The following is a 23,717-nucleotide window of genomic DNA, read 5'->3' as shown; positions in this document are numbered from 1 at the left end:
GCAGGAGACAAGCCTCCAGCTTTTCCTCTAAGCCTGTCTTCCTTCATTCTTCACCCATCCCCTATCAAATAAAGATTTAATCATTTGACACCATGTTAGAATGATTTTTGTTTTTCTAACTTTTTTTTTTATTTACTCTTATGTATTTGAAATCACTTTGTGATATAATGAGCCAAATATTGGCATTTCAGACTTAAGAGTTTGAAGTGAACTTGACATTTGTGAAATTCAACACTTATGGAAAATTTAGTTCCCAAACATTTCTATGTCCTCACATATTACAGCTGCACTCTGGGGTTAGTTCCTGGAGGCCCATTTGGAATGCAGTAGTTAAGAGTGTGAACTTTGGAGTTAGACAATTCCAGTTTGAATTCTAACTGCCCCATTGATTAGTGGTATAATTTTAGGCTGTTATGTATCCCTTTGCGCTTTATTCTCCTCATCTTGAACAGTATGCATGCACACATACTATACATTCTATATGTATTAATATAGTGATTATTAATATTAATATTAATATAGTATTAATATAGTGCTTACTGTAGTTTCATGCACACAGTTCTTTCTAAATGGTGGTTCTTTTCAGGTTTTTTGAAAAGTCAATGTAATCTGTTAATTCTGAAATATTTTTTATAATTCTGAGAGGATCTCTTGGTATGTGTAGGAAGATAGATGAATAGATGGAACATATCTAGAGAGAGGGATATTCAACCTAGGGCTTTGTTTTTGTGGCCTTAATGTTTCAATATTTCAAGCATATTAGGAAAGAAAGCACTAGAAGGAAAAGCTTTACGAAGGCAATGTTGCCCTGGTGGATGAGATAATGGCAGGTATCAGGTGGAGCCATTACAGTAGGTAAAAGACAGCAGGACTTGGGTTGTGCTGCGTTCCCCTTTGCCCTTTGTCTGCAGAGTGAGCTAGGCTTCTGGGATAAGAGGAAATGACAGATTAGGGAGCAGCACCAGCACTGAATTTACTGACAATCACACTTCACTCAGGCTTAGGTTGTCTTGTTGTTCTTTTGTTAGGGTTTACTTTCCGTTGTTTGGTAAATGCAGTGTTTTGATGTTAAAACCAGCGGATGTTTATAGGTGCTGGGGACGAGTGTTTTCTTCTTGTGAGTAAATTTTGGAGAGCATGGTTTTTGCGTGAGTGAATTTAGGACCCAGTTTTCTTCAGGGGACTTGGCTAATGAAATTGAATTTGGTTATCAGATGATAAATTGATAATATAAAATTGTCTTTTTATAGGTTAAAATTGGTCAACCATGAACAATTTCATACTGTTCAACCAAATATGTGATTTTGTTAAATTTAATAATCTGGATTTAGATTATGTTGCAAGACTGAATCTTCTTTATTTTGAAATATGAGAATATTTGGGTAAATTTTTGGCCCTTTAAACTATCTTCTTCAATTATGTATTTTAGTGACTGCCTTTGTACACTGTTCCACATTTTCTAAATTTTTGGGGTAGTGTTTTTATTTATTCAATCAAAAACTGAATGCTTGCTCTGTGGAGAGCACAAGAGAACAAAAAGAAAATTAAATGACTCATGACTTCTGCTTTCAAGGAATTCATAGTATAGTTGGACAGACTGGTAAACAAATAATTACAATAAATTTTAATAATAGTGATAGTTGAGATTTTTACAGAATTGAAAGGATGAGGAAGAGGAAAGCATAATCAAATTTGCCTTAGTGAACCAATATAATTTTCCTAGAAGTTGATAATTGATGTTGGTGTTTATGCATAAAAGAAAGGGGAAGTGTATTCTTGGCAAAGAAAACAGTGAATGCAAATGGATCGGACACTAAGAAATGAACGATAGTTCTCTATGTATTTGCATAGAATATAAAGTGGGGTCAGAGCAGTAACCGGTTGATGATGTATCTGGAAAGGTAGGTAAGGGATAGATTATGGAAGCATTAATATGGCTGTGAATAAGGTATTTAGATCTCATGTTGTAGGCTATGGGCACTGTCAAAAATGTTAAAGCAGAGGACTAGAGTGACTTAGTTTTGTGTTATAGAAAGACAATCTGCAGTGGAGTCAGGGAATGTAAGAGAAAGAGCCACCATTTAAAAGTGCTGACAGGGTTGAAATTTGCACTAGCATTCAGACTTGCTTTCTAATCATCTAGGTGAACAGGAGATAGCCTCACTTTTCCATTTGTGTGGCCCAGTGCCTTGCTGATTCTAAAGGTCAATCAATGATCCTCATATATAATCTTTACAATCATGTGCATTTTTTAGGTGCCTATGTCATATGAAACATAAATTGTAATACAATCTAGCATGACAAATGCCAATTAAGTAGTTTCTTAGAACTTCTGGAAAAAACTCACTAAGGGTTTATTAATTTAGTGAATGTTTAGTGCCAGGAGCTAGTGATAAAATATTGCATAAGACATGGTCTAGACTCATGAATATACATTATAAATATATTTTTGTCCAAATACATGAAAATCTCTGTATATGTGCTTGCATGTATATGTGATACTAGTACAAATACAGCTTGCAATTCCCTAAAATTATATTTCAAATAATTTCATGTATTCAGAATCTTGATGCAAATTTCATGTATTCAGAATCTTGATGCAAAGAAATCTCAAACTAAAAAATTTATTATAATTCCAGTTTTTCATTTGCATTCTTAAAGATATGTTAAAGGAATGGAATCAAATCAGCCTGTGAATTTACACATTTGTTGAGATACCAATGATTCCATATAATGCCCCAAACCAGAAGTAAACATTCTCACAGAATGCTTCCCTCTTCAAGAGCTTAATTCCTTTACTTTTGATACTTTTTCTCTTTCAGCCCTCATTAATTCTCTTCAATCTTTTTTGCTTCTTTAATCTCCTTTCACAATTAACATCTTCCCTCCTTCCCACTAATACCCTCAGTCTTTCATTACTTAGAGAAATATGTACCTCTGTCTAGTTCTCAGGCCTCTGGAGAGAATAATGGGCATTTGCTGCCACCCTTCTAATCTCGTTCATCCTTGAACCCTCACAATCCAGCTTGTGCATCATTTTTCCTGTTCTCTTGAAAGCTGCCTCTGATCCTGCCTTCTCACTCTTGTAGTCTCCACCTATACCTTATATATGTAGGTAGGCCTGGGAGATTTGGGATTATGACAGGTTTTTTTTGCTGTGGCTTCTCATTTTTCCTCTTTGGGAAATTTATTTTTTCTAAAATATATGCTGTTAAAATCTACTCTCAAGCAATCTCTCCTCACCTCAAATGCAACATGCTCAAAACGTGAACTCCCAAATTTGCCTTTTTTTCTGTTCTTGCTATTTTGAATATTGGAGTTAATCACATCGTCTTCCACTCTAGACTATACCAATAGTCTGTAAGTCCTCTCTTTCATACATACAGACTATGTGGAGATCAAGCTTTCTTTCTGAAATGATCTAAAGCCTTTCCTTTCCTTTACGTCTCTGCTTTCTCTTTCTCTGTAGTTCTGGCATTCTTAACCTGTGCTTGGCCTAGTACACTATATCATTACTATGATGGCCTCTCTCTATCCCAATATTTCCTGTCCACACAGCTTAGGAGGTTAACTTGGGATCTGGGGTGCCTATCGGTCAGCAATGTTCTGACCAAGATACTTAAATACAATTGGCTTCTCAGAGAGTGCAACACCATTTTTGCAATGCATTTAAGCACATTTATGAAGTGATACCAATTTTCCTTTTTAGATCTATATCCTACTAGTCTCCCCATCCAATATTTCTTACCCAATAAGCACTATGTTATCAATATAAGTCCGACATATTCCCAACTTTGTCCCATTGCTCACTAATTTTTTTTTTTTTTTTTACTTTTCTATTTACCTTGAAATATTTTTTCCCTCGGTTCTATCAACCAAACCTCTACCTGTATTTCGAGAGTTAACCCAAATACTACCTCCTACCTGAATCTTTCTTGGATCCCCTAATCTAAGTTAAACTTCATGATCCTAGGTTATAATAAAAGCACTGTGTAATTCTAGCACAACTCACATATTCTCTCTTGTGTTATAGATAATGTATATAGATGTATATAGATAATGTATATAATGTATATAGATAATGTGTCTGTCTCCCAAACTAAATGGTAAGTTTATTTCTCCCTCCCCTTTGTCCCCTCCCCTCTTTCTTCCTTCTCTCCTTTATCTCTTCTTCATTTCCTTCTGCTTTTCTTTCTTCATAACTTTCTTCAACATATATGAAGCCTCTCCTTCATCACGGTGATTCCTGCTTTCAGTGCTGACAACGTATCTGCAATGAACAAGCCAGACACAATCTTTACCCTCATGGAGCTTACAGCTTCAATGGCAGTGGTCATGTTATACCCACCTATTTAGTCCCTGGAATATAGTATATACTTGATAAATTATGATTTGAATTGAATATCTATGAGGATTGAAATTTAACTGGAAACTCTCAAAATCATGGCCTACTCAGAGACTTTCAAAAGACCTGTGATAATAGTTCTTTATTGAAATCAAGAAATATTTGATTGAGTGCCTACGTTTTCATTATATTTTTCATTTTCCTACTGAGATTGCATACTTTGTATTACAGTGATTATCAAAACTACATTTTGCTTCTAGGAAAAAAAAATTAACAGGTTATAAAACAGTAAGTTCAAATGACCTTAGAAGTTTTCAGTAGTAATAAAAAATAGTGAGACACGTAAGTAATTGCCAGTGAATTTTACCTCATTTGTAATGAATTACTTTTCATGAGTGAATGTCAGAGCCAGTTTTGTTTGTATGTATCTTTCACATGGGTCTTAAAACATGACCTTAATTAAAATAATTTATCATAAGAATTATTAATATCAAATAATTCTTACAAATTTGTTATGATGAAGATGATGTCAATTTTAGTTATGAAGTGAATAAACATATATATTGAAAGATCATATGTAGTTGCCAGCTTTTATCAGAATGCCATCATGAGAGTTAGAATTCAGGAAGACAGAGTTTAGAGTTTCCTAGAATTCTACAAGTCTCTGATTTCCTGTTTTAAAAGATGATTTGTTCTCCCTTTATCACAAAGAGAGAAAGGTAGGAGTATTCCTTGCTTATAAATATGATATACTTACCATGTCCTCTGGAAAACCAAATATCTTGTTATCTAGTATTATAAATATTTATTTAAGTCACATTTAGAAGTTAAAAATTAAATATTTTAACTTCTACTCAGTAAATGATATCTATGGATACGTAGGATTGAAGCTCGATGTTAAGAGTAGATAATGTAAGGAAATGGGAAACAAATTATACTTTTCTGAGAACAGACATGTTTCTCTTTAGGTAATAGCGACCTGTCTGGTGAATTGCTGCTGTAGTATACCAAGTACTGCTTATACAATGTGTTATCTGACAATTCGAAATTTCTCGTGTGATAGAACTAGCCATTGACTATGAAACCAGTACAGTGGTAGATGTAACATTGCCTACGTCAACTAGGTATGCATTGTTTTATTTTTTTCCTATGGAATGATGGGAAAACAGGTATGGTATTATTAACCATATAGATCTTATTTTATTTATCTTCCACTATTCCTGGATATTTCAATGTGAATAAAAGGTAAGTATAAAAAAAAAGAGTAAATATATTAACAGGGTCAAAGATGTGTTTACAGAATCTATGTATGTGTGTCAGGGTAGCATTTTGTAAAGGCAAAAGTGGTTGTCCTGTTAGTGAAAAGACAGAGGGTCTGGCGCAGCTCTGTCTCTATTTACGATGTGTGTCTGGGTTAGAAGAAAAGATTTCCAAGACCCTGTCAATTCTTATGTCTGAATCTGCTCGTTTAGTGACTATATATTTAAAATCTAAATTTATCTTTTAGAACTTTTGTTAGGCAGTATTGCTCACATCCATGCATCTGGACCCTTTTTGATGTGACTTTACTGTATTATATTTCTTGTAATAATAATGTGTACTATAATGATAATGTGAATCCTTTATTTTTTTGCAAAATTTATATTCCTTTTGATTAGAATGTGAATTGAAATTCAGTTTGAATCACAAAATTATTTTCTATATGATACTTAATTCTGAATATTCGTGTCTTTTGATATGAGGGGACGATAACAATAGCCTACATAAACGGAGTTCACAGATGAAATTTGTGACATGTTCTCCTTCATTTAATTTTCATAACCACCACAGCATATAGGTACTTTACCAGGGTAAAGTCCCATTACCACGGTGGTTAAATGAGTTGTCTAGGGTCATTTAGTAAGTTGTGGATTCAAAATTTATACAATCTTGACATTTGATCTAGAGTTTATCCATGCAAGTACTTATAAAATAAAATTCTTTGTGAGAAATATGTTTTCTACCAAGATCCATTATTGATCCTGGAATATACAGTTAAAGGAATATACAGGTTTATGGGAGTGATGTCATGGCCCTGGCTCTGCCATTTGTGCTGAACAAGTAGTGACAGCTTCATCAGTTATGGGGATAGTAATGTAAAAATAAATAAATAAATAAATAAAGAAGAAGAAGCAAGGAAAAGACCTGCTATCATGGAATGATAGCAAAACAAAAGAAGGCAAGAAACTGTCATTATGGAATACCTATGTATGTTTTCCACACACCCTGTGGCATTTAATGTTCTTACCAACTCTGTCGGACACAGGTAACAGGATTCTCCTTATTATAGCTGGGGAAGCTGACAGAAATTAGATCTTGCAAACAGAGGCATCTACCTAATGACAGAGAGCAGGTTAAAACTCAAATCTTAAACTACAAAGCCTATATTTTTTGCCCTATACCACATTTCTGCTATTGCTCTTAATTTTTAAACTTTATTAAAAATTTTTGTTTTACTGTTGATTCCAAAGAGGGATGTGAAAAAGGGACCATACAGCACTTATATGACAATAAACATGTGAACTTGTAAAGCTGCTGTTGCCTCTCTGTCCCTCAGTCCTTTCTCTCTCTTTTCTCTTCCCTCTCTTGAGCTCTACAGTTTGTATCAAATTTTCCTATACACGTCTGCATCCTTGAGAAGGAAGAACATGAGGCAAATACTTCTAGTACCATATCAAGGCATTAAATACTATTACCGCCAATTTTAACCACCTCACTGTCACAGGAAATGTTTAAATGTCTGTTTAAGTGACCAGTTCTTTAGTGCCAGTTGTCTTGTATATATTTGATTGTCGACAGTCCAATGAAGGATATCATCCTATATACTTTATAGGCATGCCATCTCATTATTCTGTAAATATCTCTAGCTGGAGGTGTAAAAGAAAACTAAAAGCAATTGAGTGCTATTTCATGTTTCTGTTCTTGGTACCTCTAAATAGAAAAATCAGGGTCACTATTATAATTTTATGGAACTTTTCTGTACAAGGACTTCATTATGAAAAGTATAACAGTGTCTTAAAAAATATTATCCTCTGAATCTATGTACATGTAAACTGTTGAACTAGCATGGGAAAGATGTTAAGTGATGGGAGGTTTGGAATAGCAATGTAATTGGGCTTCTCTTTGAGGCTGTTAGCTATTTTTTTCCATATCCCCCAAATAAGCTTTCATTACAGGCCTTGTTAGTTGCTCTCCAATAACCACTTATCACTTCCTTTCTTTATAACAAAATCTTAATTCTGTTGAGGAATTCACATTTATCCTCCAACCATATGCTTAAGAGGACTCAATCCTATTTCCCATTCCAGATTATTCTTCTGTTTACTAAAATGTTCAGGTGTTGCATTCTTATCATTATTGCAAATAGAGGTACAGTGAGCAAAATAAAATGATATAGAAATTTCTTTTTACTTAATAGTATGTATATAAATTTCTTTTCTGGTATTTTTAGTGTGCTTTTGAACACTTTGAAGTTTTCCACAACTAAAATTGACAAAGTATATGGATCAACTTTCTTTATAACAATGATTAAACTTGTAGATAATGCTCAGATTTTCATATCAAGATGGAAACAGCCTGGGGAATGGGTCACTTCTGAAATACTTAGCTTTTTAATGGCATATATATTAGACCCTCTGTGATAATGAACACTGTTCTGTTGTCTTATTAGTGGCTGAAGCTTTTTAGTGGCTGAAGAAAATGATTTGCTTTGACCGTCTCATTATTTGGAAGAAAAAACTATTGCAGAAATTTTATGTCTATTTTTTGCCATGTTAAACTGGAAAAGGCATATTCCAGTCTCAAAGGCTTTTCTTGAAGGCCTTACAAAGCAGAGCTCAGTATCTGAGTTTGTTTCCAAACCTGAATTTCTCGAGTTTCGGAGAGACAGACTTCTATTAGGCCACCAGGCTAGCGCAGCAATGTTTAGATATTATTTCAATCAAAGAACTGTGTTCCATTACCCTAGGATCTGTGTCAAGCTGTGGATTAGGTTAAAAAAACCAACAAAAGCTCCTGGTGGTTGAAAGATTATAAGTATTTTACTACATTACTGCATTGCAGGCATGAGCACGTTCTTTCAGCATTTTAGAGTTTCACAATGTTACAATTAATTAATTGTGTCTATCTAGCTAAAACACTAGTCTGCAGTTACCATCTGCACTTTTAATAAATCCTTTGAATTCCCTTGATCTTTCTTTTTTCTTATCCTCTGTGCACTAAAGCACAACTTTCCCAAACCCATAAAACTTTGACTAACGGAATAAAGAATTAGATTTGAGATACCTGTTTTTGTTACTCTCCCATGCTTCTCTGACCTTTGGGTCACTTTCTTAATATACCTCAACCTTTCTCAAAAATGGTAAATGAAAAAACTGAAATTATAAAGCATGACTATCCTTGCTATGATTATTAAAACAGTTATCCACAAACGTATATTACTAGCCATTCACTATACACGTTCAAATATAGTGTTTATTTTCCAGAAAGTAGTTGATGTTTCTTCATTGTATTTTACTTCTTTATTTTTTTGTTCCCCAACTATAGGCATATATACCAATTAGGTAGAAAATACAGTGGGGCAAAAAAATTATGTTTATCAATCGTTCTTTTGACAATGTTTTTCCTTATAACCTTTGAGAGGCACTTTATGGTTTCTTGCATGAAATCAAAACTTACTCAATGACTCTAAAACTCTCCAACAATAAATGAAAACTAATTGTCTCAATTTGCTTTAGATACTGATATCCATATCTAACTGTTATCAGAAAACCTATATTTTTATCCTCAATATTCTATGCGTAGAACTTGACTTTTTTCCCATTCATAATTCACTTTCAAATGTCTTTAATCTCAGTATTTTTCATTTTCTCCAAAGTCTCTCTTGCTACTCTTGGCAAATATAGAAAAGAAGCAGAGCTGCTGGCATAAAATTGCTTTATCTTGACCCCAGTAGAACTCATTGCCTGCCAGCTGTGCGGAGCGTATTTCTTAGTAGGGAGCCTGGTCTTGCTTTCACCTGGTGCTGCGGGTGTGAGCAGCTATCATGTTTGGATTCAAAGGTGGCCGAGATAGCATCCTGAGGACATGTTCCTGGAATGAAGGAGAGCCCAGTTCTGTGCAAATGCTGCGGGTGGGAAGAGGGTTGGGTACCCTGCTGAGAGCATTGTGATTTGTGGGTGGAATTGGGGCGTGGAGGCCGGGGCTCCAGTAGGAGCCCAGAGCTAGACCTCCTTCTTTTCTGTTTGAGAACATCTAAAGTAAGATGCAAAACATGGCTTTCACCCCTTCTCAAAGCTTATGTGAACTCTGTTAGGGTGACAGAGGATCTGCTTTATTTATGCTGTGGTGTGGAGATAAAGATGTTGGAATTGAGATCATGATAACTTTTATACTCAACACAATCCCTCCTGTTAGCTCAGAAAGACTCAATTCATTGCTTCTCTAGAAAATACTGAAAAACAAAACTGCCCAGAGGTCATTCATTGCTGGTTGAGAGTACCAGCTGAAAGGACTTGTTCCTCTTAAAAATTTTAACTGCATAACAATTAAATGAATTATTTTGCTACTAGTTTTTTTCTAAAAATAAGAGGATTTTTTTTTTTTTGGTATTAAAACAGGGCAGATAGTACATAAATAATGTACTTATTAACAATATATTTAATGAATGTTAAAATTACAATGGAATTTGTGGAATAAGGGTGAGATAATAAGACATCATTTTTTGCTAAGCAGGAGGCTACAATTTAAGAGTTAGAGTTATGGAGAAAACAACATTTCTTCCTCCTCCTTTTGTAGTTTTACATTTAGCTAGAGAGATTGTTCTCTAAGATTCAACACTTAAAGAATGCATTTTTTTTTATATTGTTCAAAGCTGACCTCTCCTTTTAGAAAAGTTTATCTGCACTTTTTCATCTGTTTAGAAACATACATTTTTGGTTAAGAGATCGAAGACAATCTCTCTTTGTCTTTTTTTTTCCTTGAGCTAGGGAGGTTGAGATAAAAAAGAATGACTGCCTTAAAAGTCACACATGGCTGTAATTTAAGATTTTTTCCCTCTCATTGTCCATAACAGTTGAAAGAAACCTTCAATGAAAGTTTATTAACTAGGCCAATGCCTGAGGCAATAAAGGTTCATTTATTACCAGTTTCTTGGCTGTTTTTCTTCTTCTATTTTTCGGTTAAACTCATAGCGTAAGATAATACTTCACAAAATTAAACCTTTGACCTTCTGTAGAGTTAAGTCTCCTTTGATTAGATAAAGTCACAATTTATGGTCCAGCATGAGGTTGCACATGAAATGAATAATGCAATAGACTTCGTGCGGACTGAGAATCTATTGCTTTTGAAAAGATGAATGCTGTTTAAAGGGGGAAAAGTCTGCTTAAGTGTGTTGTCTTTATTCAATATGCACTTTAGCAATATTTCAAAAGGCTTTACTTCCAAGATAAAGTTATGTTTGAATTTTCTAATTCTCATAAGAAAGACGTATGGTAAAAATACTGCAAAAAGCTTTTGTAACTCTTTGTAGGATTGGTATAAGAGTGATTATGCTACACATTCCAGGTATTACAAAAACCGAATTATAAAATTAAATAATTGCATGAGACAAATGACCATTGGCTTTACAAATGGAGTTCTATAATGATGGGACAATTAGAATAGTATAATTTGTGATAACATTTGTGTAGCTATTAACATGGATTAAATAAAAATGGTATTTAATAACTTTTAACAAGGAGTAAAGCAAAAAAATAATACACTAATAATAACAACATTAAACTGGGTTCTTAATTTTAAAACCAATGCATAGGAGTTCAGTTTCTGGTTATTATGATATAGTAACCTTTGAGAATAATAATGTTTTTAATTTTGTTTTCCTTAAGCCATGTTATAGATTTGAAATGCCATAACTCACTGTCAAAAGAGTGATTGGACATAGTTTTTTAGATATTTCTCTCATTTTTCTATATGTACTTTTCAAAATTATTTGGGAAAATTGAGAAAAATCACAGATCCATCAGTGAAAACATTTTATTGGATTTGCCTAATTACTACAAAAGAGATATACTTTCAGACTCAGAATTGATGTTTAATTCTATATTCAGCCCAGTGGAGGTAGAGAAATGTGTACAGGTCCGTGTTTTTAACAAAGCTGTTGTGATTAGCTGGTTTTTAAATTACTAATTGGCATGCAGAAGTTGAATGCTTGAGAGAAGTGTTTTAGTTTTAGTTTGGTCGTTTTCAATTAGCTTAAATTATTTAAGGTGAATAAATCTACTGCAGTGATTTAGTTTCTTTTAATAGAATCTCATGGTACAACATAAATTAGGTCAAGAGAAGACTGGATCAGTATAGCTACAGACTTTGCTTCTAAGCTGAAAAAAATATATAAGGAAAATTGAAGATTTGCTTTGATTTACTGTTGTTTTGAAATAAAATAAAAGTTCTATCAGAATACACAAAAGAGTCACATTTCTTGCCACCTTAGGAAATAAGTGTTTCTTTCTGTTGGAATGATTTTTGCAGCTAAAAATAGAAATGAATAATATAATACCAACCATTGGTAATTCTTCCTTGACATCCGTCTCCTCTGCTCTTAGGTGAGCTGAGTTAAATATACTAATCAAACCTCGGAAGGGAAATAATTTTAACATAGCGGTTTTTTCTTGAACAATAAAATATAAGGTTACCTCAAAATCGGACGACTTAAGTAATTTGTCTAAATTACACTAAAAAAGTTGACTATGATTACAAGCACTACAATTTGCCTATCACCATTCACATTTTTTGGTACCCAAATGAGAAAAATATCGCCTTCGTAGGTTAATTATGGAAATTAAGATGTTGATATAAATGCAAGAACTTAATGACAAAGGAGTAAAGAATACATTGCCTCGACTAGCCCCAACCCAGACCCCGACCTCTTCAGAAAGTGTCTGTATAAATACATTTGTTTCTTGAGTTGTTTCCTTCAAAGAAAGCTAATATTGTTATTTATATAAAAAATATGGTCATATCTTCTCCAGCTCTTTCTATCTCATTGGATAACTTCTCCCAAACAAGACTTACATGTAAAAATGGCCACCTGTGTTCCACTTTTTTCTTAACCCTTCTCCTTACCAATAATCACAGACTGTTAGAGCCCCACATGCTACCTGGATTCTGGAAAAAAGACAACAAAGAAGACTTACTGACATATTAAAGGATTTAGAAGAGAATTTATATGGTGTCGGAGAACATTTGGGGGAGATTATTCTTAGGCTAAAATGCCAGTGGGGTGACTCTTGCAAGAAAGTAAATTTATAACACTGTTTCCTCTTTTCACTTATTATACTGCCTGAACTGTCAATATATTGACAAGTTACCTCTTTAAGAAAACTTTCTTTCAGAATGCCACTTACTATCAGTTACTCTCAGGCTAGTAAGAGCCACCTGCCTGGAGTCAAGGCATTCAGTAATTTGGGGTGATGAGTCATGTAGGTAGTTAAGAAGTATTTGGCCTTAGACAAACATGGGGACATTTAATGCCCAGTATATTGGAGGATAGAATAATAAGAAATAATGATGAGGGTGCTTTAAAGGAAATTAGAGTCAAAGTTTATATATTTCACTTTGTTTTTATTTTTCTATATTCAAAATATATAGAAGAAAATAATTTATTCTCTCTTCTCTTTTTCCTTGTTGTTCCATATTCTTTTAAGATATAGGTTTCAGGCTAATAGAAACACTGTATTTCACCAATAGTATAAGTTAAAAGTTTGATGTATAATTAAACTTTAATGACCATTGCTTCAGTGACAAATATTCTAAATTCTATAAAACTAAATCACAAATGAACATTTAGATCAGGTTCCTAAGTGGAGTCAATTTATACTTGTGATATCACCTGAATGTCTATAACCTTGACTTTCTATGCAATTCATAACTACTTGAGCAAAGGAGATTCGTTTTCTTTCAGTAACTCTGTAGTTACTGTGTTCTGTCTTTTTCTTTTTACATTTATTGACAGAATTGGTGTGGTTAATGCTGAAGGGGGAGTTAGGGAATTGGGATTACTCTATCATTATTTAATGGTGTGACTTTATAGAAATGATTAACCTCACTGCTGCTAAGTTTCATCGTCAGTAAAATAAAAGGGTCGCATTAGATAAAGTTTTGCTTGTCTCCTTGTTTTATAAGTCTAGACCCCATGTGCATGTCTAGAGATATTTTTCTAAAGGCACAAATGTTAAAAAAGAAAAAGTAAAAGTGAAAGTTGTTTATTCAAGAACTTGCTGTACCAAGTTCAACTTTTCATAAATCACCTGTTTTATTATTTTAAACTATAGTAATTTGAAAGTTTTTATTCTTTATGTTTCAGCCCAATTCTATCAGTTAGTGATCAGAATTTGAGTATTTCAAAAACTTCCATGGAAATTCCTCAGTGATTTACACGTGGCCAGAAAACATCCCCCTCGTTGTTCCCTCCTCCTGACTGCTCTACTGCTCTGACTTCCTTCACTCTGAGAGACTGCAATTCTAAGCTACTCAGAACAAGAATATGCTACATTGATGTCTATTTGATTTATTAGTCATTATCAGTATTATAATAAACTCTTCCTATACATTTCTCCAAGTTAGTGGGGTTTATTTGTTAACCCAAACATTTTAAGAATCTAATTTAATCAATTGAAAAACTGAAAACTGGTATAAAGAGTGTTCTATTAATGCCCTCAAAGATCAATTTTCCTGTTCTTGGCAGAATATAAATGTGTTTCAAAGGGCAAGAAAAGTCAGTCTAATGGACATTAGGAGACAAATTTACACTCAAAATCTTCAGTCTACCCTGATTCACAATTAAGTTAGTTATTCTGACTACTTAACATTTCTGTTATTTAATCATTTAAGAGTCAGAACAGGCATGTTTCAATCACAATTTTCATTTATTTAGAAAGCATTGAGAAATAAAATAACTGAAAATTAGTATCAGTTTTTTTCTAGACAGCTGATATTTCAATAAGTGTAGGAAGGAAACAGGGTAAGAAAAAGGTACTGGTGTTTTCAAGTTGTTATTATTGAGCCAAGAGTTATTCTAAGACTTGGAGTGATTTCAATTGAGTTGTAATTCAAACTCATATGGAGCTTACAATGCACCTTCAACAGAGTATTGCAAAGAGTTTATAGGAACTGTCAGGAACAGAAAGATTACTTCACAGTAATGACTGTTGAATTGGACTCTGCTTTTTGATGTTTTACTTTCTGAATTGAATTGTTGGACAAGATTAATTGCACACAGTGAGAATTTTAAATGAATGACTACGTAAAGCATTAAGTTTCTCTGTATGCCACTTGGGGAAAAAAAGGCTAGAAGGTTTAAATGAATAAGTGTATTTAATGAACAAAATGCCTGGGCTAATTTTAAAATTCCTTTACTAACATCCTTTATTGAAAGGATGTTATATTCATCTGTCTTGGTTATATTGCTCTGGTTGAAGTAATTTAATATTCCTGCTTTCTGCTAATCTTCTAGTTCAACAGAAGTAAACAATAGGTTTCATAAATTAAAAATACACTCTTCTGAACATGCTTATAAGATTAAAAAAACAAGGCTGTAAACATTTATGACTGAAACAAACTAGATTGTTCAAATACTGCCATGATGTATCATGTATATCAATATGGCACTGATATCAGTTAGAATGCAAACAAGGTTTTAAATGATGTGCCCCTTCATTTCAGCTGGAGAATCCGCTTCACACCATCTGCCTATCAGATGGTTAGGAACCAGGACTGCGTATTAATGCCACATGTTCGATTTTCCTCCTTCTTGTAATGGTTAGATTCATATTGCTAATAGCTGTGCCTGAGCACTGTCGATGAAATTTCTGTGACGGTGGAGTGATGAGATATTTATAAGCTGCCTGTCTCCCTGAATAATCAGTAGGAAGAATGCCAGACATAAATAACTTATCAATTCCAGAATATTAATAATAACTATCATTGGCTATAATCTACTACATGTTTAAAATGTTTTTTTTTTCTAAATTTGGGTAAAGTGACAGAGATTAATAAAAAGCCTATCATATGGAAGCTTTGAACGCTGACTATCTCTTGCGTATAACTCATTTTATTTAACTGTTAGGTTTTGGAAAATGCATTTTATATGGAATGTGATGTAAAAGTAGACAACATATCAAACATTTGGAAGTCATCTTGATGTCTTTGAAACCAAAGATCAAAGATTGGACCTTTCAAGTTAATGAGCAAACAAACAGATCAGAGAAAGAATTTGACAGCAATATGTCTTTTTTATTGATATTTATAATCTACAGTTGTAATCTACTCTTTATAACTAGGGGTACTAACTTATTTGAAATAAATAGAATGGGGATACTTTTCCCTTTTTAAAGAGAGCGATCAGGATTGTATAATGGCATTTGAAGGAGTTAAAGGCTGTTTTGATAAAAGTCGAAAGCAGAAGAAAATGCTATCTTTGCAAAGTAAAGTAAAGCTCTTAAGTGCTAATAATGCTTGTTTCTCTTCTAAATGATAAACCTATGGATTGGTTTTAGGATATTGAATTTGAAGTAGCGAAGGCTTTGTATCTATATAGCACAGAGTGGAGATTCAGTGATTTTATGATAAATTTGATCAATGTAGGCTACTAAATCAAATAATTTGATAGAAGCATGGTTTTTAGATCTCCATTTGTCAAATGGCTTAATTTTCACTTTACTTTGTTAGGTAGCTTTTGTCATATTTCCATTTTATGAGTAGTTGAACAAAGGCAAAACTAAACAAAAGAACATGATAGATATCGTGGTTTGCTTGACGATATCTACAGCCATTTGCAGAGGGCTTAGTGTGTGCCCATGTGTTGCATGCCTCATTTCATCTATATTCTCCACAACGTCGTCTGATGTTAGAATTGATATGTCTGATTTTAGAGATAAGGATTTTGAAGCCATAAGAATATATAACTTGCTGCAGTATCCCAGATAAATTTAATGAATGTTGTCCAAAGTGTGTATGGCTTTTTGGAATGCTTTTCTTTCAAACACCATATATTTACTTCTTACATGCTAGAGAGTTTAGACAACTAGTAATTTCCATGTAGTCAGTTTATCAACAAGAACTTAAAAAAAAAATTTAGTGGTGTACCAACAAGTGACAGTAAAAGTACGAGAACTCTATAAGCCAGGATCAAAATAATTTCTCACAAAGCTAGTTTTAAAAGATTATATAGAGAGTTTTCTCTGATAGAGCAAAGCAGAATGGAGTCCATTGCAATGAGTTTATATCATAACTCAGACAATGATATGACAAGCAGTGTTTCTAAATTCTGTCTAAAAATCTATTCATTCTTTTAAATTGTAAGTGATAGTGTTTGTTAAGATCAAATAGGAAAGAAAAAGAAACCAAGATGTTTTCGATGATGTCGAAATATGGGCTCTAGCTTAAGTTTGATGTACAATCCCTTCCCTGAAGGCCAATTGAAGGACTGAGAGTGCACAGTGAATGACTTATTACTCTTCCTCTGAAGGAGAATGTCTTTTTTAAACAAAATATTTCTCAAACCATTATGTTCAACACTGGCAAATGAATTTTAAGAATACGTCAAAGTTTCCTCACTGTTGATGACAAAGTTGGATTTAAAATCTTTTAAAATAAAATTACACTACATTTGACTTTTCAGTTCAGTACATGTTTTTGCTTTGGTGCGTGAGATACTATAAATGTTCTTTGAGAGTGTAAAAAAAGCAAGGTCGGTAAGGTAAGATAGATGGGTTAATCATTCCTTAGAGTAAGAGTGTAAGAGTTTATTTATTCATTTATTCCCCGCCCCCTTCATTCCGATACATATATATTTTCCCCTAATGGGAGAAAGAAATCTGGTTAAAAATTTACCAATGAAAGAATCAGGAACAATTATTCAAGCCATTTAAGTAACAATTACTGTATATACCAAAGAGATTTATATATGTAGGTGGTGGCTGGAGTTAAAAACATGCATGACCTGCATCAATAACAGAGAAGTGCTGCAGGACTCGGCTGCCCTCTTTGCTTCTGCCATGTAGATGAAAGGTACATGACAACTCGTTTTTACAAAGTGCACCACACTAGAGCAGTACGTTTCAAACTCTGATTCCTTAGTCCAACCTGATTTTGTATTTTAACATTTCTTTGTTGATTTTCATGTAAACTCACTTATGAAAACCACTGTAACGGTGATCTGCTTGGTTAATAATCTTTTATTGTAAGATGCAGACATGCTTTAGTGTAAATTCCTGTCATCAAAAATCTAAGGATGGTAAGCTAGCCCTAAAGTGACCCCCCACAGTCCCCCATTTGTACAAAAAAAATGGTACAAATGTACCAAAAAATGATATGTTTCCCCTCTCAGATTGCACCTTAAAATGACGCAAATAGAATCAACCAAAAACATAGAGATGCAGAGGTCCCAACCAGAATCTCAGATGGTAGAACTCAGCTATTTGCATGTTTTAAAAACTCCTTGGGTGATTCTAATGCACAAGAAATGGCAAACTCTCATGCAGCAGGGTTGAGAATACAAGGAGTAGATCACAAGCTCTACTCTTTACGAGTGGAGTGGGAAAGTTCAGCTCTTTCAATAGGTGAGACTTGAGCTGATTCTTAAAATGTTAATAACTGTTTTCCAGGTAGACTGAAGAATCAGGAACCTTAGCCTGCTACTCCTAGAAGCATAGTATTTAAGTCACGTGATGGATGCATGGATGGGGACCTAAGAGCTTTTCTAAAAAGTGGGAATAATGTGTGCAGTCTGGCTTGAAAGGAGGAATGTAGTCCACTGGAAGAAATGAAAGAAGGCCTATGTGTCTGGAGCACGGAGAGCAAAGGGAACTTGGGGGAACAGATGACATTATACAGATAGGCAGGGAACTGTGCACAAAGGGTCCTGACAGCCAGGCAAAAGCATCAGGTTGCTCCTAAGAGCAATCATTGAATGCTACGATTGGATTTTCATTTTCATGATTTTGTGTTGACTCCTTGCTGTATGAATAATAAGAGACTGGAGGTGGGAAAAGTTGAAGCTGTTAAGAGGCTATTGCAGGATTCCAGGGATGGAAATGTGGCAGCTTGCATTAGGAGAAGCCAGTTGAAATGGATAAAATTGGTTGAATTTGAAAGCTATTAAAGAATTAAATGTGTGTGACACACAGATTATATGCTATATCTTTTGGAATTTTATTAGGAATGTAAAACTGAAATAAATTGCCAAATGGGAAGATAGAAGAGCACTATAGATAAGATTAAATAAATAATAAAATTATAAAAAAGTAACTTTAAAAGTCAAAGTTTAATGCAGTCAGTTAAAGAAAAGTAGAGTTCTTGTAGCTGAGGGAGCTGTGGCCAGCTCATGATATCCTGCAGGAGTCATAGCTATGAATGGACTTGTCTCACTGAGGAACTAGACTTGTCTTTCTTATTGGAATACTATAGAATTATTTTTACCCACAGCAGGGTAAAGCATCAATCAAAGATAAAACCCTAAAAGTGTCATCAATTGGAGATGGAATAACACCAGTAAATGCAGAGAAGGGACAAGTGGGATGTGCACATTTGTGACAAGGCAGAGTTGAGGACGAGAGATTTGCTGAAAAACACAAAGAGAATTTTAAGAGAACAGGAAAGAAAATGTTCTGAAACATCTTTGGAGGAAATGAGTAACTGGGGAGAAAATTCAATCATAGGAAGAAGAGAGAATCAGTTCAAGTTTGGGACTTAAAAGGCGATAAATGCTCAGTCCAGATTCAGATGAATTCTTTGAAAATAGATCAGTGCCTTTTTAGGGGACGGTTATCAGTTTTTCATGCAAAGCTCCAATCTGAAGGTCTCGTGTTGAAGTGAAAGTCGGCAAGGCCTTTTTAGTCTGATCTGAAGGAAAGGTGAGGTCTCCTAACCTCTAAAAACAGCAGTAATTTCTAGGAAAAAAGACTTTCCTGAGGCTATAACTTATTTGCTATAGTAACTAGAAGCGATGATTAGTGGGGAGGAAAAGGAGGAGAGAGTTGTTCAGTCTCTAATCCACCAGCTGGGAGTAGAAATAAATCACACAGATAAATTCAAACCAGGCTGAAGCACTGTAGTCAGAAACTATGAAGCAAAGAGTAGGGCGTGGAGGTGATGGTATATATCCTCTTGTAGACTGTTATAAAGTTTCACAATAAGGAGACATCTTTCATGCATTCCGGTGCCTGTTATTTTGGTAAGGATGCCAAGATGAAGTGAATTGACTTGGTAAAAGTTCACACAGTTAAGGAAAACAAGCCTCCCTGCTCAAAAACCTCTGCTGGCTATGTCTAGCCTATAAATAAAGTATGGCCTTAGCTTTCTGTCCTGTAATCTGGTCTCAAACTCTCTTTCTAATCTCACGTCCATTCCTATCTCCTGTTCTCTGGCTGATCAGAGAAAAAGACTGTTCTGGATGAACAACTTGGCCAAGTGGATAAAACTGTCCCCTTTGGGACTAGAATGCCAGAGGATGGAAAGTTGGGGGAGTGAGTTGTGGGACAGGGATAGACCAGATAAGGACAATGGCACATGCAAAAGCTTGAAGAGGCAGGGCATGTGTGGGTGCTGGTGGCATGTGCAGTGTAGCTGGAGAGTAGCATGAGAACGAGGAAACTTTGGGTGATGAGCTAGCTTCACTCCTCAATGCAAGGCTTCATGAATGAAGCTAAGGAGCTCAGATTTTTTCCACCTTTATGCAGATGTAGAGGACTTTTAGCGGGGAATGACATGTTCAGATTGGTTTATTTGAGAGATCATTCTGGCTGCATTTCTATTACTATCCTCCGCATGAATTATGTTTCTGCTAATATTTAATTTGGGAGTTTAGAAAGCACATTCTCTATTATATCGATGTTGTTTCATTGGCTAGTTGGGAATGAATATATGTTATTAGAGTGTTGCATGAAGGAATCAGATACTTTAATATGTTTGTATGTGTGTTATATAAAATACATGGACTATTACATGAAAAATCAGATTTTGAATTACCTCATTTTTAATTTATTCTTTTAAGGTCTGACAGCAGCAGCTGCAGCAGCTGCCGCTGCTACCAATGCAGCTATTGCCGAAGCAATGAAGGTGAAAAAAATCAAATTAGAAGCAATGAGCAACTATCATGCCAGTAATAATCAACATGGAGCAGATTCTGAAAACGGAGACATGAATTCAAGTGTTGGTAAGTTTTATGTTCACTGCAAATTTTTGTGATTGTTTTGCTACCTCATTACTTTCTTTTCCAGAACAAACTATCAGTGACTCATTCAACAAGTTTAGTACTTTTTAGCTTCGAATACAGTATGCATTTTGCCTCTCTAATAACAAGCAGTTTAAGTAAATCATTACCAAGGTTTTTTATTATAAGATCAACTTTATGTCTATAACTTCTCTAAGCATCCAGTTAACATCTTTCATAACACAAATACGTTTTTATAATCAGAAGTTTAAAATACGGATTATAGGTAAGGTGGTAGAAGAATATTTACAAACAAAACCTCACACTTCATCTTTTTTATTTTTTATGCATTTGTTATCAGATAAGAAATTTGCATTAGCAGCAAAACATACAACAATCCTTTCACGTGCTGCCAAGAATAAGAATTATATTGATAATTCTTTCTACATACAACCCTTAAACATTTCTCTCATATTAAACATATAACTCTAATTTTTCTTGATTTTTTTTTCTTTCTTGAGGTATAGAGAAAGAGATGAAAAGTTTATAATCAGTATTTCAACCAAAGGAATAGCTTTCTCTTTGCAGAATTCATTTGGGTAATTTGTTTTATCAAACTTGATTTCGAATATGAGTTAACATTTTTATTGCTATCTTTAGCATCTGTGTGTTGGTGAGATGCAACATTTTATTCCGCCACTGTACTGTATCATTTCCCTTTAAAATGTAGAAACCATGCTCAAAATATAATTTAACAAGAGAAATTTGGATACTACAAGATGTGTGCAACATACTATATCCAACATATATCCACGAGGGACACAGTAATTCATGGCAGTACAATTAAATTTTCTTTTCCCTGCATCATTTTAACAGATTATTTCTTTGGATAATCAACAGCTCTCTACTTTCAGTCCAGTGGCATTTGGTTAGGGATATATGAAGGAATACTATGGATTTTAGAATTAATTTTTCTTGCCACAGTTCTATAGAAGCACACACTAGACATGAATGTTAGAGTGGGAGGTAATTTTGAAATATATACACTAAGCACAAAATACCACGACTTTAGTGATGCCCAAGGGTAGCTTCTAATGGAAAAAGGGAATAATAGAACTTTTTAGCAGAACTCCACAAGGAATATAGGAAAGGAGTGGCCGTATGGGCTTGATTTGAGAGTAGGTTAGAAAGAAGGTAGTGGCCATTCTGAGAAAGATGAAAAGATGTGGAAGAGAGCAAAAGACATGGCCCTAGAGCTGAGAGGAACCAGGGAAAACGTCGGTGCTTGCATTTATGGTGGTCCTGGTGAGAAGGAGGAGGCAGCAGATTGTTTAGGATAGTTTACAGACATACATTTAGACTTTTAAAAGTTAAACACTACTGAAGTAAAATGAAAAATTATAATTCTCTTGAAAACTGTTAAGTACATATTTTTTTAAAAAAATAGAAGTCTTTGACTTTAGCTTGTAAAATATCCAATATTAGATACCTTTAAAAACAAATAATTTGGCCACTTTAAATTTTAATTATCATTTTAAAATATAATCTGGGTTGTTTTCAAAAGTTTGGAAGAATAAGCCTTTAATTCACAGTGTTCTTAATAGTTGGTGTTAGGAAGAGGGATAAACAAATTATGCAATTCAATAACATTTAAAGCAAAATATATTAAAACACGTATCTTTGTTCAAATTTCCTGAGCAACAGAGCAGCAGTAGACTTTGGAGAAACCAATAGACAGAAGATAAGGAGAATATGGCTTATAATTAAGCACTGACATACATTTAATAATCGATATTACAGAATAACATTTGCCTACTGACTGAATTGTATTTCATCTTAATTATTTGGGTACATAGGCTATCATAATGACCTAAAAATATTGAGTTTTCTTTTATGTTTTAATTAAAAGCAATCATTTCTCTTCCACTAAGGTATTTACCTGGTAGTTTATATTGCTTTACAGATTGGACACACACCATCCAATAGCAATTTGAACCAGGAGCAGAAATTTCTTTGAATTGTCCTAGAGGGTTTTAATATTTTGAGATTATGTTAACATTGGTGCTGTTGCTAGTCCAAGTCATGTAGATCATTTATGTTAGATATCTATAGCTGATTTTGGGGGAGAATGTTATCGTCATCATTTTTATTATATTCAGCTGTCCTCTAAGAATTTATGACTTATTTTATTTCCTGAAAGCACCCACCGTCCTCCTTCATTATCTAGAGATCAGGAAAAGAGAGTTTGGGGAAGGGTACAAGGCAATGGTGAGGGTGGGGTTGTGCTTGCATAGGTCGAAGCAGTTGGTTAATTAGTTGTTGCTTTACATGACACTGGTTTCTGATTCTGAGAACAGTGCCTGCCTCTTGGTAAATGTTCGCTAATTATTTGCTCTGTATTTTTAGAAAGTTATGTAAAGTTTCTGAATCTAACATTCTACATCTGGAAAATGGCATAAATAATACCATCTACGTCGTGGGAATTAAAGATTGTATTTGTCAAGTGTTGATCACTTTGTTTATTACATGTCTGCTTATCACCTTGCTTGGTGACCAGTAAGATTTTTCATTTTGGTATTGCTTTTGCTGTTTTTATTACTATTTCTCCAAACTCGCAGTCCTGAAAATTTTCCTTTTTCCTCTTTTCACAGTCATCAACTGTTTCCTCCTCTGTTTTCCTATTCTCTCTGCTAGATATTGTTAAGGTACAGGCAGCTGTTATGTCATTTGGATTTGGTTGTACGTTTGATTTTAGCTCATTCTAGGAACCCAGAAATAATCATGCTACAGTCCCAGCACTCACGAGGAATACAGTCCATGGGCGGGACGGCTAGGTGTGTGGGCAGTCATAACAGGAAGTACTGGATCCTCTAGGAGCATCAGTTAACATGAGCTGCTTAAGAAGTCGTACTGAAGCATAGAAATTCCAAATGGAATCCCAAGAATCTCAGAGGCCTATATTTCAGAATACAAACTTACTGCTCTCATGAATCTATCAGTTGGCTCTTTGAAGTAGTGAAACCCCTGAGAGAGGTGCTACTTAAATGATGTATTGTTGCTACTTAGCTCTGCCCAAATCCAGTGACATTTTTGAAGTCAATCCAGGGTTCTTTTTCTCTTGCACTC

The 23,717-nt window shown here is 34.3% G+C and overlaps 1 protein-coding gene across 1 annotated transcript in view; it reads left to right on the top strand.

Moving 5' to 3' along the window:
* Nucleotides 1-23,717, top strand: part of DACH1 (dachshund family transcription factor 1) — a 387,153-nt gene that overhangs the window by 189,937 nt on the left and 173,499 nt on the right. The window contains exon 3 of the mRNA XM_006913781.1: nucleotides 20,433-20,594. Coding sequence (XP_006913843.1) covers nucleotides 20,433-20,594 — 162 coding nt within the window. The remainder of the gene's footprint in view (nucleotides 1-20,432; nucleotides 20,595-23,717) is intronic.

Source organism: Pteropus alecto, unplaced genomic scaffold (genome assembly GCF_000325575.1).
Source record: "Pteropus alecto unplaced genomic scaffold, ASM32557v1 scaffold72, whole genome shotgun sequence".
Taxonomy (NCBI): domain Eukaryota; kingdom Metazoa; phylum Chordata; class Mammalia; order Chiroptera; family Pteropodidae; genus Pteropus; species Pteropus alecto.
Note: the sequence above shows the minus strand (reverse complement) of the source record. Positions and strands in the feature narration are given on the sequence as shown.